The 18566-nt window shown below is 41.9% G+C and overlaps 1 protein-coding gene across 2 annotated transcripts in view; it reads right to left on the bottom strand.

Annotated features, from left to right (window-relative positions):
• IL18R1 (interleukin 18 receptor 1) overlaps nucleotides 1-18170 on the bottom strand; it is a 43620-nt gene extending 25450 nt beyond the window's left edge. For both annotated transcript variants that reach the window (XM_050753272.1, XM_050753273.1), the window contains exons 1-4: nucleotides 17563-18170; nucleotides 10550-10635; nucleotides 5145-5388; nucleotides 783-948 (exon numbers count right to left, since the gene is read on the bottom strand). In XM_050753272.1, coding sequence (XP_050609229.1) covers nucleotides 783-948; nucleotides 5145-5388; nucleotides 10550-10607 — 468 coding nt within the window. In that variant the 5' untranslated portion in view covers nucleotides 10608-10635; nucleotides 17563-18170. The remainder of the gene's footprint in view (nucleotides 1-782; nucleotides 949-5144; nucleotides 5389-10549; nucleotides 10636-17562) is intronic.
• Nucleotides 18171-18566: the final 396 nt, after the last annotated feature.

Here is an 18566-nt window from a genome sequence, read left to right as displayed (position 1 = left end):
GTAATTCTACATTTAGGGATTTGGTTGAAGGACAAATTATATAAACACCCAAGGATCTGTGGAAGTGGTATTCATTTCAACCTTTAAATAATAGTGAAAAATAGGCAATTCACAAATGTCCAATAACAATGGGATTAGTTAGATGAAATCAGGCACATAAAAACGGAAAGCCCATGTTTAGAAGATCATTTAAAGATGTGAAGGGATAGTCACAACATAATTCTTAGAGGAAAAAACACAATAAAATAAAATATACCACTTTTAAAAAGCAAATGCTTCACAGAAAAAAAAAAGGCACGAAGTCTCTAATTGATGGATTTATGAGTGCTTTTTGCTTTCTTCATTTTTCAGTTTCAAAGTTAAAATATTATAAAAGCATTACCATTTTCAATATTATAAAATGAACTAATGTATTCAGAAAAACATATACAATTGAGTTTTACATGTTAAGTACATGTGACGGGAGAAAAGGGAAATCCTTGAACTAGCATTCCTAAAAAGTAACTTATTGAAAGAGAAGGAAAATGAAGGAAGAGTGTGAGAGAGGCAGCTGTGATCATTTATTGAACACCAAATCCAGGGAAACTACTGTGGAACATATTTTAATACTATGTATCAGCTGTTGACAACAAGCCAGTGAGGATACTCGGCTCAAACAGGGCAAGTGAGTCATGTGGGATCAGGCAGCTTGCTATGAGACCAAATGGTAGCCCTCAGTCCCTCTTTTGGGAATTTTATCTTTTCCATTAAGTCTTAAAGTTAAAATAACATAAAAGCATTACCTTATACAATGATGTGCTGTTGACCAGTGTTTGATAGTAACTGTTTTCACAGGTTATCTGCAAAAATTTCTTAACTTCCACAGTTTTACTAGTTACTTGTCTTTCAGTGAAACAGCTGTGTTTATTTCTTCTGATGACATTTAATTTCCATTTCTGAGTATAATTTCTATGGAACAAAAGTGTAAAGGTATTTTATAATGCTACCGAAACTTTGCAAATATCACCCATCTTCTCTTTAGTAACCAATGTTATGATATTTTTCCTTTATTTTTATTAAAGAGATTGATTCATTGATGTGCAAATCCTGCTCTGCCTCCTCTTGATTCAAAGGAGCAAGAACTTTATCAACTGTCATGGGAGCAGGGGGTAAAAAATGAAAATCTGAGCAGTCTACACACACACAGACACACACATGCACACACACATGCACATATCCTACTGCAGACAATATATTATGGATGTCAGAAAAGCAGATCTTTACAACGTCAGTGATCTTCGCTGATGGATAAGTTCAGAGAGTCTTGGTCCAGGATGGGAGAGTGGCTTTGGTTTCAAAAGGTCTATAAATTCCTGATGTTGTTTTCTAAATGTGTGTGTATATGCATTAGGTTTTATGTTTCTCAAGGCAATTTGTTCCCGTCCCATTCTCTTAGTGTTGAATAAAGCAAAGTCTGGAGTTGTTGCCCTCAGTGTAATTGAATTAGCTCTTTAAATGCCTTACTGACCAAAGGTGAGTATGAATAGATTTTATAGTAGTTGTTACTCCTCATCAGAAATTAATGATCAGGAGTATCACTAGACCAGGTGCAGTGGCTCACACCTGTAATCCCAGCACTTTGGGAGGCCAAGGCAGGTGGATCACCTGAGTCAGGAGTTTGAGACCAGCCTGGCCAACGTGTAGCCCGTCTCTACTAAAAATACAAAAATTAGCTGGGTGTGGTGGCGGGTGCCTGTAATCCCAGCTACTTGGGAGGCTGAGGCAGGAGGTGGAGGTTGCAGTGAGTGGAGATCACGCCATTGCACTCCAGCCGGAGTAACAAGAGTGAAATTCCATCTCAAAAAAAAAAAAAAATTGGTGATTTAGAATTGGAAAAAAATACAGTATTTTTTAAATGAAGTTTTTAAAGAGAAAATGTTTCAAATTTGATGTTTCTTCCACTGCACCTGTGATGTATAGATTCATTTGCTAAATACAGCAGACACGTGTTGTTAAGTTATCTTCTATGCCTGACACATTTGTGCCCACCTTAGGCTCTTCCAGTTCCCCTTTAGGTCTACAATAGGATAGAAGGAAGAAAAGACTAGCACTTACTGAGTTCCAGGTATCAGACTATGTATGTGCAAGGGAGAATGACTGTTTTCCTTAGGCTCAGATGAGAATGCTAAATCTCAGACAGGTTAAACAACTCACTCAGGTCACACACTTGCTACAAGACGGGGCCAGGATGCAAATGCATATCTATTTGACCCCAAAGGCCAGAAGTGCTTTGCACAATTCTATGCTTTCACAATCCAATGAATCTGGCCCCTTCACTTTGGGCATGAATTTATAAAAGATTGGCCATGACTAGAGAATGTGGTAGGCTGTTGTCATGGTTACAGGCAGTGCGTCCGTGGCCATGGGACATGATAGAGCTACCTGGCCCTTGAAATGGATTCAGAATCCCATTGGCAGCACCTTTTCTCAAGTGTGTTTTTGTAACGTCTCCCCAGCTTCGGCCTCAATGAACTGGAGAGATAGAGATTTCTAGATCTCTCTGACTTGTTGCTTAAAAGGAATATCCCCATTTGTTCAGAATACATTGTTCTCTACCTCTGTAATCCTCAATTCCTAACACTCAACAAATGTGAGAGGACTGATGACACTCCATGTGCAGGACGCTGCGCTGCGAACACAATCACCAACACATTGCACCTGCCATCCAGGAGCTCCAAGGCTGGTGTTAACACGGAGGCCCACTGACCCAAAGCTGTGACCACACTTTCCTGCTACAGGCCCAGCCCATCCTGGTTATGAAAACCACTCATTTTTGTCCACACACACCAGGGGATAAGCACCAGTCCCCACTTCTGAGGCTGCTCACCAAGCTGAACTCACTGTCAGTCAGTCTAGGATTGGTTTATTAGATTTCCATGTGTACATTTCTCTCTACCTTCATTTCTTCATCTCTATCACTGAAAAACGCTCCCTTTTGTATCCCCTTCCTTCTTAGTTGATTTCTTTCTTAAAATTTGGTGGGATAAAGTGATTTTCAGTGCAGGATTAAATGATCAGTCCTCAGTGGCATTTGATTATTAGCAATGGACTCCTAAAAACTAAAGAATTACTGTTCTAATGGTAAAATTTCAGGTGTAAAGTCTGTTCACTGATAGATCCCACATCAAACTACAAAGGCTTACACACCTAAGTTACAACACATATGTGTGTGCAGACACACACAATCTGCAGTAAATACTGCTTACTAATTATGCTATATTTGAAGATGTCTATATCTTTCATGCTCCTGGGTGTCTAAAACAACTTGCTTCCATGTAGAATCCCATTTATTTTCAAGGCCATTGTCAAAGCTGCTTCTCTCCTCATCACTTTACTCTCATAGTGATCAGTCTCCAATATCCACTCTGGGACACTTCGTTTTTCTTTTTTTTTTTTTTTTTTTTTTTTTTTTTTGAGATGGAGTCTCGCTCTGTCGCCCAGGCTGGAGTGCAGTGGCCGGATCTCAGCTCACTGCAAGCTCCGCCTCCCGGGTTCACGCCATTCTCCTGCCTCAGCCTCCCGAGTAGCTGGGACTACAGGCGCCCGCTACCTCGCCCGGCTAGTTTTTTGTATTTTTAGTAGAGACGGGGTTTCACCATGTTAGCCAGGATGGTCTCGATTTCCTGACCTTGTGATCCGCCCGTCTCAGCCTCCCAAAGTGCTGGGATTACAGGCTTGAGCCACCGCGCCCGGCCGACACTTCGTTTTTCTTAGCATCTCCTGTCTGCTACCCTGTCTCTCCACATGTCTCTGATGTCCTGCCTCGATCTTTTGCTTCCATTGTTGCTTCCTAAGCCAGGCTGTATTCTCTACTCCCCATATCAGAAAGATGGCCAATGCCATTTGCTTCTGTTATCTCCAACTGATGATCATGGATGCCTGGCTGTTCCTCTCAACATGTTCTCTCAGCCCTGTCCAGAATACTTTATTCCTTTAAATCATGCCTTCATTCAATCAGGAGTCAGAAGTTTGTGGGGGGCAGTGTTTGTTCATCTGTTTCCTTTACCCCATTTGTGAGTATTCATTCTTTCTTAGCTTGTTATGAAAAATCTCAGTTGTGACCCATTTCTGTAATTATCCCTCTTTAAAGGTCACCTAAAGATGTATTGGTTTTTATCAAAAGAGTTACTTAATTTTTTTCTGATGCCTGGGAGTTCCTATGTATAAAAACAAACAAAAGTGACCTAATTTGGTGCAAAACCACAGGAGCACTACCACAGTTTCACAGTGATAGCTCACTCTGCTCTCAACAGCACGGTTGATAATGATCAGGACTCACTCTAGAAGTGCCTCCAAAAGAAATCTGCTACATATGAAATCTGCACACCATCACCTTCAGCTGGCCCTGAGCTATTTCCTACAGGTCAGTCTCAAGTCTCTATAAAAATACCTACACATGTAGGTAGGTAAGTAAGTACATCTAAAAAGAAACATGTTCAGTAAGTGTGGGTGATGCTTCCAGTTGGCTATGCTCATTTAATGGAAGTTATCCAACATAATTATGAGTATCCTGGCACAATCTAGGGCCACCGCATGAGTAAAATGCAAAGCCCTTCTGTGTTGCCCTTTCTCACTGCCCCCAGCTGTGGGTTGCAATTGGCTGCTGGAAACACACATCCTCCACTAGCACTGCCACCTGGTTCCCCATGAGCCCCTGCAGACTGGACTAGTGTGTGTCTGCATCAACCCCATCCCTGCTCCCCACCAAGGATGCCACCCAGGAAGCTGACACTGCCCCCTTCACAACACATTAATATTATCGTGAAGTCCGAACCGCTGATTTCATTTGATTGGGGGCATGTAGACAACAGGAGCGGCTGAATTTTAAAACTGACTTTCATGCAATCATTACTTACCATTGGTAAGAATCCCCTAAAAGGAAACCCTATTAAGGTAATCTCCTTTCTTTAAGGTCACTAAGAAAATAAGCAGAGAGAAATAAATGTATTTTGTTCTGTAATGAACAACGTATTTCATGTTGTAGGAAGAGTAGAAAAGAAAAAGATGTGCTGATTATCTGACCTTTAAGATGAGTGCATATTTGAGTTGCTGAACAAAGGACAAGAGGGCTATAAAATACATTTTAAAAAGAAAGGGTTACTCACTCCATTTGGAAAGAGTAAGATCCTGTGTCATTCAACTCAACTGGCCAAAACTCCAAAACACAACCATGCAAAGCAATTCTCGATGAACTCCTTGGATTCAGCTCCACACGTTCCTGTGATCCACTGCTTTTGTACCAGCTTTTGGTGATTGTTTCAATCTCATGTGCAGGTGAACACGAACAATATTTCAGATAGAAAGGTTCCCCTTCAACCACAGTAATGTGGGGACGTGAAGTACAAGATTCTTCAAAAGATTAGTAAAGTAAAAGAAATAAAAACAAAAACCAAAATGACAAAGGTAACTTTTTTGTCTTCTCATGCATTAGGTGAAAAAGCAAGATTAGTAAGAAAGTCCTGAGAAATCTCAGTGTCACTTTCCTGTGGGTTCCTTTATTTTTGCATCAATCTTTTCAACACTAGAAAGGATGAGGCACTTTCAGAATATAGATGAAAACACAACTTCTGACAGTTTCTCCCCAACAGGAAGGTATCAGAACTTAGCCAACCGTAGCTAGAAGACTGATAATTGTGTCATCTCTTAGAAGAAAATATTACACATTACAACTTCTTCAAAGGAAAGCCACAGAAGTCACAGTGCTGCCATACCTACCCCAAAACATACCCAGCTGAGGAGTCTCAGTGGAAAAGAAACAAAAACTTAGCAACCTTGGCATTCTTCCTCTGCACCATCAGAAATCTCACTCACTGTGCATTCACCCTGCCTATCTAACATTCCCTGGCAAGTGTGGAGATGGTTAAAGATGTGCCTATGTAACTTACAGTGTGTGTACATTTATTATTGCTGTAGGTCACCATGTGGATAATCAAGAATTCATTAATATAATATCAATCCAAATTTGCATATCTGTCACATTCCCTCCTTCTCAATTGACCCAGATTCTCTGGCTTTGGAAATATATCTGACCCTCATCTACACAGGATAGGTGTTCCTTTCCCTCTTTCTGCACTTCTCGTACTTCAAGGTCAGCATTAATCGGTCTTTCTCATAATCTATCCTCCCGTGACTCTTGGATGCACTTTTATCACATTTTGAGGATGAGAATATTTAAATTGAATGAAACATTTCCCTTAGGACATGGACAGAATGCCCTCTCTATATGCCCTGACTATAGGGTTTGTTTCTCAAAGCAGCAGTCTGGTTTTAACTCAAAATTGTTAACTACAACATAAAGAGGAAGTGATGTGATAGAAGTGTTCTGATATGGTTTGGCTGTGTCCCCACCCAAACCTCATCTTGAATTTAATCATGGGGGCAGTCTCCTGCATGCCGTGCTCATGATAGTGAGGGAGTTCTCATGAGATCTGATGGCTTTACAAGGGGCTTTTCCCCCTTTTGTAAGTCTTCTGAGGCCTCCCCAGACCTACAAAACTGAGTCCATTAAAGCTCTCTCCTTTATAAATCACCCGGTCTCAGGTATGCCTTTATTAGCAGTGTGAGAATGGACTCATACAGTAAATTGGTACCAGGAGTGGGGTGCTGCTGTAAAGATACCCAAAATGTGGAAGTGACTTTGGAACTGCATACAGACAGAGGTTGGAACAGTTTCAAGGGTTCAGAAGAAGATGAAAATATGGAAAAGTTTGGAACTTCCTAGAGACTTGTTAAATGGCTTTGACCAAAATGTTGATAATGTTATGGACAATAAAATCCAGGCTGAGGTGGTCTCAGATGGAGATGAGGAACTTTTTGGGAGCTGGAGCAAAGGTGACTCTTGTTATGTTTTAGCAAAGAGATTAGTTGCATTTTGCCCTTGTCCTGGAGATATGTGGAACCTTGAACTTGAGAGATGATGACCTGGGAGAAGAAATTTCTAAAGAGCATAGCATTCACGACGTGACAGAGCATAAGAGTTTGGAAAATTCACAGCCTGAGGATGTAGTAGGAGAGAAAAACCCATGTTCTGGGGAGCAATTAAAGCCGGTTGCAGAAATTTGCATAAGAAGTTAGGACCCAAATGTTAATTGCCAAGACAATGGGGAAAATGCCTCTAGGGCATGTCAGAGATCTTCACGGCAGCCCCTCCCATCACAGGCCCAGAGGCCTAATAGGAAAAAATGGTTTCCTGGGATGGGCCCAGGGCCCTCTTCTGTGTGCAGACTATGTACTTGGTGCCCTGCATCCTAGCCTTCCAGCCATTGCTAAAACAGGCCAAGGTACCAGGTCAGGCTGTGGCTCCAGTGGATGCAAACCCCAAACCTTGGCAGCTTCCACATGGTGTTGAGCCTGCAGGTGCACAGAAGTCAAGAATTGAGGTTTGAGAACCTACACCTAGATATCAGAGGACGTATGGAAGCGCTGGATGTCCAGGCAAAAGTTTGCTGCAGGGGTGGAACCTTGATGGAGAACCTTTGCCATGGTAGTGTGGAAGGGAAATGTGGTGTTGGGGCTCCCATACAGAGTCCCCATTGGGGTGCTCTACAGCTAGTAGAGTTAAGAGAAGAGGGCCACCATCCTCCAGGTCCCAGGATGATAGATTCACTGACAGCTTGCACCATGCACTTGAAAAAGCCCAGAAACTCAACACCAGCCCATGAAAGAAGCCAGGAGGGGAGATGTACCCTGCAAAGTCACAGGAGCAAAGCTGCCAAAAGCCATGGGATCCTACCTCTTGCAGCAGAATGACCTGGATGTGAGACATGGAGTTGAAGGAGATTATTTTGGAACTTTAAGATTTAATGACTGCCCTATTAAATTTAGAACTTTCATGGGGCTAGTAGCCCCTTTGTTTTAGTCAATTTCTCCCATTTGGAAGGGGTGTATTTACTCAATGCCTGTACTACCATTGTATCTAGGAAGCAACTAAATTGCTCTTGATTTTACTGACTCATAGGAGGAAGGGACTTGCCTTGACTCAGATGAGACTTTGGACTTGGATTTTTGAGTTAATGCTGGAATGAGTGAAGACTTTGGGGGACTGCTGGAAGGGCATTATTTTGTTTTGAAATGTGAGGACATAAGATTTGGGAGAGGCCAGGGGTAGAATGATGTGATTTGGCTGTATTCCCATCCAGATCATCCTGAGTTGTAGTTCCCATAAGCTCCATGTGTCATAGGAGGGACCTGGTGGAAGGTAATTTAATCATGGGGGTGATTACCCTCATGTTGTTCTCCCGGGAGTGAGTTCTCATAAGATCTGATGTTATTATAAGGGGCTTTTCCCCTTTTTGCTCAGCCTTCTCCTTGATGCCACTAAGTGAAGAAGGACATGCTTTCTTTCCCTTCCACTATGATTGTAAGTTTCCTGAGGCCTCCCCAGCCATACAGAACGGTGAATCAATAAAACCTCTTTCCTTTATAAATTACCCAGTCTCAGGTATGCCTTTATCAGCAGCATGAGAATGGACTAATACACATTCTTTGAAAACATGGATGTAAAATCTACCTCAAAACACAAGAGTTAAGGAGCCCCAACTTCATGTTTTCCGGTTGTAATACAATCTCTATTTTATACTAATACTTCAACATAGAAGGTGTGATACATGTGTACATATGGGTGTCAGCTTCAATTTACATGTAAAACCCTGGTGAGTCATTAACAGTTCATTTATTTTCCTGTTTTAGAGTTAATATAATAAAGTGCATAGACCATATAATATGTGCTCCTTTATGCCTGGGTTATTTTGACATGATTATGTTACAAATGCATTCATGCTATAACAGTGATGTGTTCTTTTCTCATTGTAATATAGTACCTAATTGTGTTACCATTTGGCAATTTATCCATTTTATAAAGGGATACATGTTGGGGATTTGGTTTATTAAACAAATGTCTGTTGGATATTGGGTTATTTCCAGGTTTCCAGGTTTTCGCTTGTCTTAAAAAGCTTCTATAAACACATCATATGACTGTGTTTGGATGGACATGTGCTCTCTGGAAGTATTATCATTTGAAGAAACTTAATGTGAACTACACACTCTCCAGAGGTGGGAAGTTGACAGTTGAAAGTCCACACCATCCCCCTCCTCAGGCAGCTAGAAGCTTTGGATATCTAATCATGGTTTACCATTAGAGGCTTTGTTGATTACCATAATACTTGTTGGAAATGGTCCTTGATGGGATAAATAAGTGGAGTTCAAGGTGTGTAGAGTTCCAAGTGCCAAAACAGGCACTCCTATTGTTCCATAAACACAGTATAAGAACCCAGCAGGGCCAACAACCAATGCCATTTGGAATAAAGTCTGTGTTTGAAACTGTCTTGGTTTTGGACAATTGTAGGATTTTGTCACTTAAACTCAACTAGGTTCAGTGAATCCTCTATGTAGAACATTGTCATGTCTCCCTAGAGTAAAACATTCATGAGAAGCGCTCTCCAGGGCAGGCAGCTGGGAGCTTGGCAACTTTGCACAACTGGCTGCATGACCGTTTCTGTGCCTGAAACATGCTCTCGTTATAATGAGGAGCAAGGCTATTAGTGTGTGTCCACAGGACATGGGCCTCATGACACATTTTCCTGCACCTTGTTTTTCCTCTGACTTGTTTCTGACACATCATTACATAAAAAAAAAAAAAACCACACAAAGATCTACCTCATTCTTTTACCATCTGGGTAGGGTTGTATTGCAGGGATCTCAATAATAAATGGATCCACATAAGTAAATATACCCTGAGATTGGACCTGTGTTATTTGAAAGTACCAAAAGCTTAATTCTGCTCTCTCTTCAGCAGAAATTATCAAAGCAGAGAATATGGGCCCATGTGTTTCCCTCTCCTAGGTAATAGATCAAGGCAAATTAATATTTGTGCTCCCACTTTCTTCCCCAAAGTCTAAGGAATGCCTTGCTAATCAATCATGGATTGAGTCTCAGAACCCTTCTCAATTAAAACAAAACAAAACAAAAAAACTCTAGGCAATCACTGCTAATAAATTGGAGTCTCAGAACCCTTCTCAATTTAAAAAAAAAAAACTCTAGGCAATCACTGCTAACAAATTAAAATTGGTATTTGACATCTACTATGAAGCCTACTCGAGCTCCCTGGTCTAGCCAGTCTCTTTTTGTATATTTCGTCTCACTCTAATTTTTGAAACCTGTCTAATGTATTTGTCATTTATTTTTCTCATTATTACCTAAATAATGAGATGAATCTTTGCCTCCCTCTCACGAAGGAGACAGTGTGTTTCAAACTTCCTAAAACCCAATAATAAAGATGGCTGCCACCTCCTCAGTTTCAAACAACATGAAATAAATTTCCACCTCAGACAAACGTAATTTATTTCAAGATGTAAGTTGTTCACTCTGCTCTCACTACATAGACTCAGACTGCAGAATATTTTCTTTTCTGAATAAATTCAGCATCTTCAGTAGCCACCATATAAAAAAAAAACTTTTACATTCTTCCTCGATTACTAATGAAATACGTTTGTGAATATGTATAATCACTTACCTGCAGTGCTTACAAATATAAGCACCCAAAGAGTCAAGGGTAATTCTCTACAATTCATGGTTTGGATTCTGCTTCAAACGGCTTCTCTGGAAAACAGAATAAAACAGATCCAGTCAAAGCTTTCAAACAAAAGCATACCTATCTTATGAAGGTTTAAAAATCTTCTGGCACACAGATTTTCTAAAAACCAACCTAGAAGATTTTTATATTCCTTAATCTAGTAACCAATTCTCAGAACTTTCAGCCATATAAAATTAATAAAATTAGGCTAGGCATGGGGGCCCACGCCTGTAATCCCAGCACTTTGGGAGGCCGAGGCAGGCGGATCACGAGGTCAGGAGATCGAGACCATCCTGGCTAACATGGTGAAACCCCATCTCCAGTGAAAAATACAAAAAATTAGCCGGGCGTGGTGGCGGGTGCCTGTAGTCTCAACTACTCAGGAGGCTGAGGCAGGAGAATGGCGTGAACCTGGGAGGCGGAGCTTGCAGTGAGCCGAGATGGCACCACTGCACTCCAACCTGAGAGACAGAGCAAGACTCCATCTCGAAAATAATAATAATAAAATTTCAAGGCAATGAAGTTTTGCTTCTGGAAAAAGGCCTGGTCTACTAAATCCTGCTTCCAAGGTCAAAGTTGAAAACAATAGTACTGCTACAAATATTACCATTCTGTGAATAAACAATCTGTGATATGCTGAGCTATGTATGACAGTTCTGCCCATGTAAGAGAGTGTGTGTGTGTCAGGCCTCTGAGCCCAAGCCAAGCCATCGCATCCCGTGTGACTTGCAGGTATATGCCCAGATGGCCTGAAGTAACTGAAGAATCACAAAAGAAGTGAAAATGCCCTGCCCTGCCTAACCAATGACATTGCACCACAAAAGAAGTGAAAATGGCCGGTCCTTGCCTTAAGTGATGACATTACTTTGTGAAAGTCCTTTTCCGGGCTCATCCTGGCTCAAAAAGTTCCCCCACTGAGCACCTTGTGACTCCCACTCCTGCCCGCCAGAGAACAACCCCCCTTTGACTGGAATTTTCCTTTATCTACCCGAATCCTATAAAACGGCCCCGCCCTTATCTCCCTTCGTTGACTCTCTTTTCGGACTCAGCCCGCCTGCACCCAGGTGATTAAAAAGCTTTATTGCTCACACAAAGCCTGTTTGGTGGTCTCTTCACACGGACACACATGACAGTGTGTGTTTTCACATCAGAATGCTCCTGAATTGTAATGAGATCTTCATTTAGGGGTTGAACTTTTAAAAATCCATCTTCCTCCTTCAGAACGTAGGTTTCATAGTTCTAGGCACTAAGTCTGTTTTGCTCTTTTGCTCTTCACTGTATCACTAAAACCCAGCACGAAGCCTAGCACATGGCCAGCACTCACTAACATGTGTCACTGAGGCATAGGTGTGTGTATGTGTTTGCGTGTGTCTGTGGCTGCCCATATGAGTTTACTTTAGGGAAATGGAGAGATGAAGTGACAGTCTCCTAACTCCAGACCCCTCCTTTACATTGACTGTGACCCAGTGGAACTAAGATCTGCGTTGAACTTTGATCCTACTACAACCTAGCATTCACACTTCTGATTACAACTTTAAGTGCCCAGTGGAGGAAGAATCCCCCCACAGTGGAGACCATTCAGAGTCTAAATACTGCATAAATAATACCATGTCCCTTGTTTACCATCCTGAGTGCAGGAAGGACAGGCTAATGGCAGAGTCTGGTTTCAGAAACACACCAACCTGGGTTGCCACTCCAGTTTGAATACTGACAAGCTGTGCAAAACTTGAGCAAGTCTTAGAGCCTGTTTTCTCATTACCAAATGGAAATGGTAAGAAGGCCTGCCTCTGGAATTATTGAGTGATTAAACCTTCTAAGGCTTAGTAGCAGCTTCTCAGCCCAGAATAATTCCCCTCTCACCAACAACTACTCATCCTCCATCCTAAAAATAGGGTTGTCAATGCCTGAATCCAAGATAAAGCTTAATGACTAAGCTGCCAAACCATTCACATCCATCCTTATGGAAAAATCACCAAATATTTGGTGGAATTTCCAAGAGATAATAATCAATAACGTAAAGGCCAAAGAAACAAGTATGAATGGAAAGTACCAACTATGCATAATCAAATTAGACCAGTTCTATGGTTAGAAACCTCCCCCGATACCTCCACACACATTTCGTCATTAACTCTGCCTATTCTTTCATCTTAGAAAGAATAAAAAATGTTATTTCCTTTATGTCACTACTCTGATTAAGGCTGACATAACCTTATAAAAAGCATCACTTTTGTAAAAAATATTCAATATCTACCAAGAGACAAAGTTATTAGGAGATGATTCAGCAAACTGACAAGTTAACTCTGAGTTTCAATATGAAATATATTAAGATCTTAGTATACAAAAATTAGTTGGTATTTGCACAGCATTCTGCAAATCTGGATGTGTGTATGTAAAATTTTTAACGTACTTTAGTTTTATGTGTGAATTTAAGAGATTAAGGTTATATTAAATAATGAATTCATTTCCAGAAAAAGAGCTATTCTGATAAATGTAACAGATACTCTAGCAAGTGTTAATAAAATAGGTGAAGAATATAAATATTAAGTCTTACATGTAAGAATTTTAAGATTTTTTAATTGTAATGTTTAATACCAATATTTTTGCTTTTCTATCACTCTTAAGTTTCTTTCTTTTTAAAAAGTTTTTCTGATTTCTAAAGCAATTTACATTCAATGTAGGACATTTACAAAAGGAAGACTGAAAGAAGAAAATAATCTCAACAAGTATAATTTTTAGCATGTTTTCCTGTACTTTTTATAAATGTTGTCACATAATTAAGATGTTTGGCCAGGCATGGTGGCTCATGCCTGTAATCCCAGCCCTTTGGGAGGCCAAGACAGGAGGACCATGAGGTCAGGAGATCGAGACCATCCTGGCTAACATGGTGAAACCCCGTCTCTACTAAAAATACAAAAAATTAGCCAGGTGTGTTGGCGAGCACCTGTAGTCCCAGCTGCTCAGGAGGCTGAGGCAGGAGAATGGCGTGAACCCGGGAGGCGGAGCTTGTAGTGAGCCAAGATCGTGCCACTGCACTCCAGCCTGGGTGACAGAGGGAGACTCCGTCTCAAAAAAAAAAAAAAAAAAAGATGTTTAAATGATTGCATATCCTGCATTTCCACTTAATATTACATAATGAGCATTTTTCCTGTGTCACAAAACTCTTTGTTAAAACCATTCTAATTGCTACCTAATATTACTTCATGTGGATATATTATCATTTACCAGATGTATTATGTGATAATCACATGACCATCTTCATGGGTAAGGCAGGACGGCTCCGTTTTTTTGCAGCATGGGCTCAGGTGCCAGCCTGGGTAGATTTGAATCTCCATTCTACCCTCTACCAGCTAACCGACTGTGGGCAATTGACTTACCTGTTCTATGCCTCAATTTTCTTATCCATAGAAGGGGATCATCATACCATCTCCCAGAGCTAATGTGAAGGTTAAATGAGTTACTATTCCAAGTGTCTGGTGAATGGTAATACCACTTAAATGTTAGTTATTATTATTTGTCTACATTTCTTGTTATTTCCTAGATGTTACTCCATGGCAGTACAGTGATTGAGTTGAAGACTACATTTAAACCTGACAGATGCATGCTGCCAAACTGCATTCCAGAAATGTTGCAATAATTCATATTCTCTCACTCAATAGCACAAGACAGTATCTATGGACCACACCCAGGAGAGCACTGAGCAGCTTTACTTTTAAAATGTAATTAGACAGCCAAAATGGAAAAATTATATCTCATTGTTTTCTGAATTTGCATTTCTTTGGGTATAAATGAGGCAAATATTAATCACATATTATCAGCCATTTTATTTTCATGTTTATGAACCATCTCTTTACGGCTTTTGTCCAGTTCTCAGATATTTGTCTAACTTGTTGTTTACTTTCTGTCTTTTGTTATGCTAATATATGACAAATTTTAGATTGATGTAGTCACACTGATCACTCTTTTGCTTTGTGATGTTTTCATTACTTTTGAGTGTAGGATATCCTTTCCTGTCAGGGGTCACATAGATGCTTACGTAGTGTCTTCATTTTTATGACTCGGTATTGTGTTGTTTTGTTTTTATGTTTAGCTTTTTTCATCCACCAACAATTAACTTTCTTGTTTGACATGAAGATAGGGAGTAACTAAACCTACTTGCCTCAAATAGCTACTAATTACTTCTCTACTGTTAATTAAATAATTCCGTATTTCCCCTACGGTTTGCCAACACTACGTTGTCATGTATAAGTCCTCCCTGAGCACTCTACTGAAAGTCTAACACAGCATGCTTGCCCAAGTGCAAACACACACATGCACACACACACACACACACGCTCACACACACCAATGTGCCTCTACCCTCCCACCTTTAGTTTTTCTATTCATAGCACTCATCACTGTCATATTTTCACTTTATGTCTGCTTGTTTGTTATTTGCTGAATTATTGAATGACTTAAATCCATAAACTATATATAATTTTGAATCTAGGTGATCATCTGATCCACTGGCACATCTGCATCATCTACTTTTAAAATGCTTTTTAAAGCATGATATCTTGGAAAGTATGTTTTAGCAACTAATGTGAAGTCTAGGCCACCAACTCTCACTCAAGTTTGGAAAAAAATCATGATGGCTGGGCTCCACCCAGCGGTCTGGAGGCCAGACTGGGCATCCTGATTCCTCAGAACTCCGCAGGTGACTCTGATGTACAGTCAGGTGGAGAGCTGCCGACCTAGGGCATTTATTTGTATTCTTAGGAAAGTAAATTTAATACACCTTAAATGCATATATTTGATGTGTCTAAGACATATTAAATATTTGTACACGTACATATGTACGTACGTGTACACACACATAACGAATAGTCACAAACTTATCTAAATCACCCAAAGGCGTGAAGTTTTCTCTAAACGAAGAAAAGAAACAGTTTCCTTCCAAAAATGGGGTGACCTAGGCTTAAGGTCAGATCCAAGCTGACCACTCTGTCTCCCAAGGCAGCACAGTAAAAAGCCCTTCCAGAGGGTCCAAACAGTCACCTGAACCCCTGGCTCTGCCCAGTTGCCCTTGTTTATGGGCCCCACCCTGAGAAACTGACCTTTCTCTAAATGTAATTCACAGAAACACATAATGCACAGGGAAAGAGCCACTTCAAACTCTTTCTAATGAGGAACCTGAGATTTGAGGAAGTGAATTGGTGAGCCTCAGATTACAGCTTTTCACAAGGACACACATGAATCAATGTAGATGCTGTAATATAAATCACTCATTAGCAACACATACAATCGAGCACCTCCTGACACAAAGTGCCTGGATGAAAATCTTAACACCAGTTTTCTAAAAATGTAATTTTTCTTCTACAGTGTTCCATGCATAGTCGTTTTACTCAGCCTGCAAGATGATAAAACAACCAAACGCAAAGAGGAGAAAACGACCTTGGGGCATAACATACACACGCTTAAACTCTAACAAACAAAATAATTTGTGTGGAATTTGGCTTCTCATCTGTAAGGCCAAGAAAATCAAGGCCACCTCATAGTCCTTGTCACACAAGTGTCTGTTGTTAGCCTTATCCTTCCCCCAACCTAGTGTCGGCAAATCGTGGGCAAATCTGCCTATGCCTGTGCCACCTGGGCTACCCTCCCCACTTCTCCCAGCTGCCAGGTCCCTAGAGTCCTTGCAACTTGGCTCAATATTTGCCTTCTCAAGGAAGCTCTCCAACTGCAACAGCCCCAAATGGTGCATGCCTTTGTCCAAGCCCGTCTCCATCATTCCGCAGGTGTCTCCATCACTCCTGGACTAGCTCCCACTCTCTGGTGAGGTCCATGAGGGCAGAGACCCTGCGTTTTCTTTTCTTTTTTTTTTTTTTTTTTTTGAGATAGGGTCTCGCTCTGTCGCCCAGGCTGGAGTGCAGGGGCACAATCTCTGCTCACTGCAACCTCTGCCTCCCAGGTTCAAGCTATTTTCCTGCCTCAGCCTCCCGAGTAGCTGGGATTACAGATGCCCGCCACCGCGCCTGGCTAATTTTCTGTATTTTTAGTAGAGACGGGCTTTCACCTTGTTAGCCAGGATGGTCTCAATCTCCTGACCTCATGATCCGCCCACCTCAGCCTCCCAAAGTGCTGGGATTATAGACCCTGACTTTTCAATCCACATTCCTAGACTTTAGCCTTAGTTCTTAGCCTTTGGATGTGTATTTGTGCAGGGAGAGGGAACACACTGTCCCCAAACCCGATTCCCCAAATTTACCCCTCCTAGCCCATCCAAGGCCCTGAGGTTGAGAGGTGTGCTCCCAATAGCAGCACTGTGTATGACACAAAATCGGTACTTGCAAAGGGTCTTGAGAATGAAGCAAGGGAAGTCAGTGAAATAAACACAATAATCTTGGATCTCAATATCTGGCTGCAATTGACACCTCATTAATTTGTCTGATAACTGCAATGCAACCTGCTGGGCTTTTTAACTTCCCAAGGCTGGGCAGAAAAAAGACAAAGGCTCTGGAATCAGAAAAACAGTAGGTGTGAGTCTGGGATCTACTACTTAGTAGCTGGGTACTCTTGGATAAATGATGGAATTCCTCCTCCCTTTTTAAAAGCATAATGATAGTTCCTATTTCATGTGGCCCTTAGGAGGATTAAGTGAAAATAAGATATCTAAAAATTTTCTACAGTGTCAGGCATGCAGTAAGCACTTAAAAAATGACAACTATTGTTATCATTTATTTCAGTTGTTCTCACCTCTCCAGAAAACAATTGGGAACGTCTTAATGTCTAAAACTGTACTTTCAGAGAAAGACGGCATGCTGTCTCATCAATTATTCACACATATTCACACACACACAATCTCTCTCTCTCTCTCTTAATTGACCTTGTTTTGAGAATCCCTCCCCGGATGGTGGTCTTCCCTTCCCCTGGGGGAGTGGGGAGGGGGTGTAGGTGGCAACAGGGCCCACCCTTACCTTCAGAGGGGCGTCCCCGAGGCTGGGGCGGGGGCGGCAGCTCCTCCTTCACACCAGGTCGTGACTGCGGAGGCCAAGTTCGGAAAGTAGGTGAGAAGCAGCGATCCCCGCCTCCTGACTACCGTGGAAAGTGAAAGAGAGGTGTGATTAAAAAGATAAGGCACCCAGAGAGGGTTACAAAAACAAAAACCAAAAAAGAAGAAGAAGGAAAGAAGTAGGAACAGAAAGAAGAATGTCAGGGGTTTGGCAGCTCCTGGTTGCTAAACCCGGCCAGTGGAGGCTGCAGGTGGGCGATGCCCGCGGTCGGGCAAAGCTCCGGGTCCCGGCGTGTCGCAGTCTGGGGCGCTCTCAGTCTGGTGCGCTCCCGGGCGTAGAGTCCTCCCTGACTTGGGGGTCCCGGTCTGGGGGCCCTCCGGTCGGGGTGCTCCTCGCAGCGATGCTCCAGGACCGCCTCCTCCACCCAGGCGCCCCGCGTGGAGTTACCGGAGCTACTGGATCGCGGGGTCCAAAGGGCGCAGCTGGAAAACCCAGCGCCTCGCCCTTTCCCCTCGGACGGCGTGGGCCCCAGACGTCTGGCTCTTCCTCCCCAGCCGCGCGGCGCGGGTCCCGGGAAAATCAGGGCGGCAGCCGGGTGACCTGCAGGGTCGGAAGGTGGCGCGCCCGGGCCGCTCGCACGCACCCTGCAGGCCGGCGTTCACAGCAGAGGATCCGAGGAGGGAGGCCAAAGGGGAATGTGTGTTTCTAGATTTTTACTTTGTGGCAGAGCTGTTATTAAACAAAAGGAAAAGGAAAACCCATAGCCGACAGGCAAAAGGTTTAATGAGACAATGATTTTAATTCTTTTTACCCAATCAAGATAATTCACCAAAGAATAAACAAAAATATGTAGTTATCTCAATAAATGCAAATAAAAGCATCTGACAAAATTCAACACCCTTTTTGAATTAATAACGATTAGAAAACCGAGAGTAGAAATGACCTTTCTTAATCTGATAAAGAACATC

The sequence above is a fragment of the Macaca thibetana genome, chromosome 13 (assembly GCF_024542745.1).
Source record: "Macaca thibetana thibetana isolate TM-01 chromosome 13, ASM2454274v1, whole genome shotgun sequence".
NCBI lineage: Eukaryota > Metazoa > Chordata > Mammalia > Primates > Cercopithecidae > Macaca > Macaca thibetana.
This window is presented reverse-complemented; position numbering and strand designations above follow the sequence as displayed.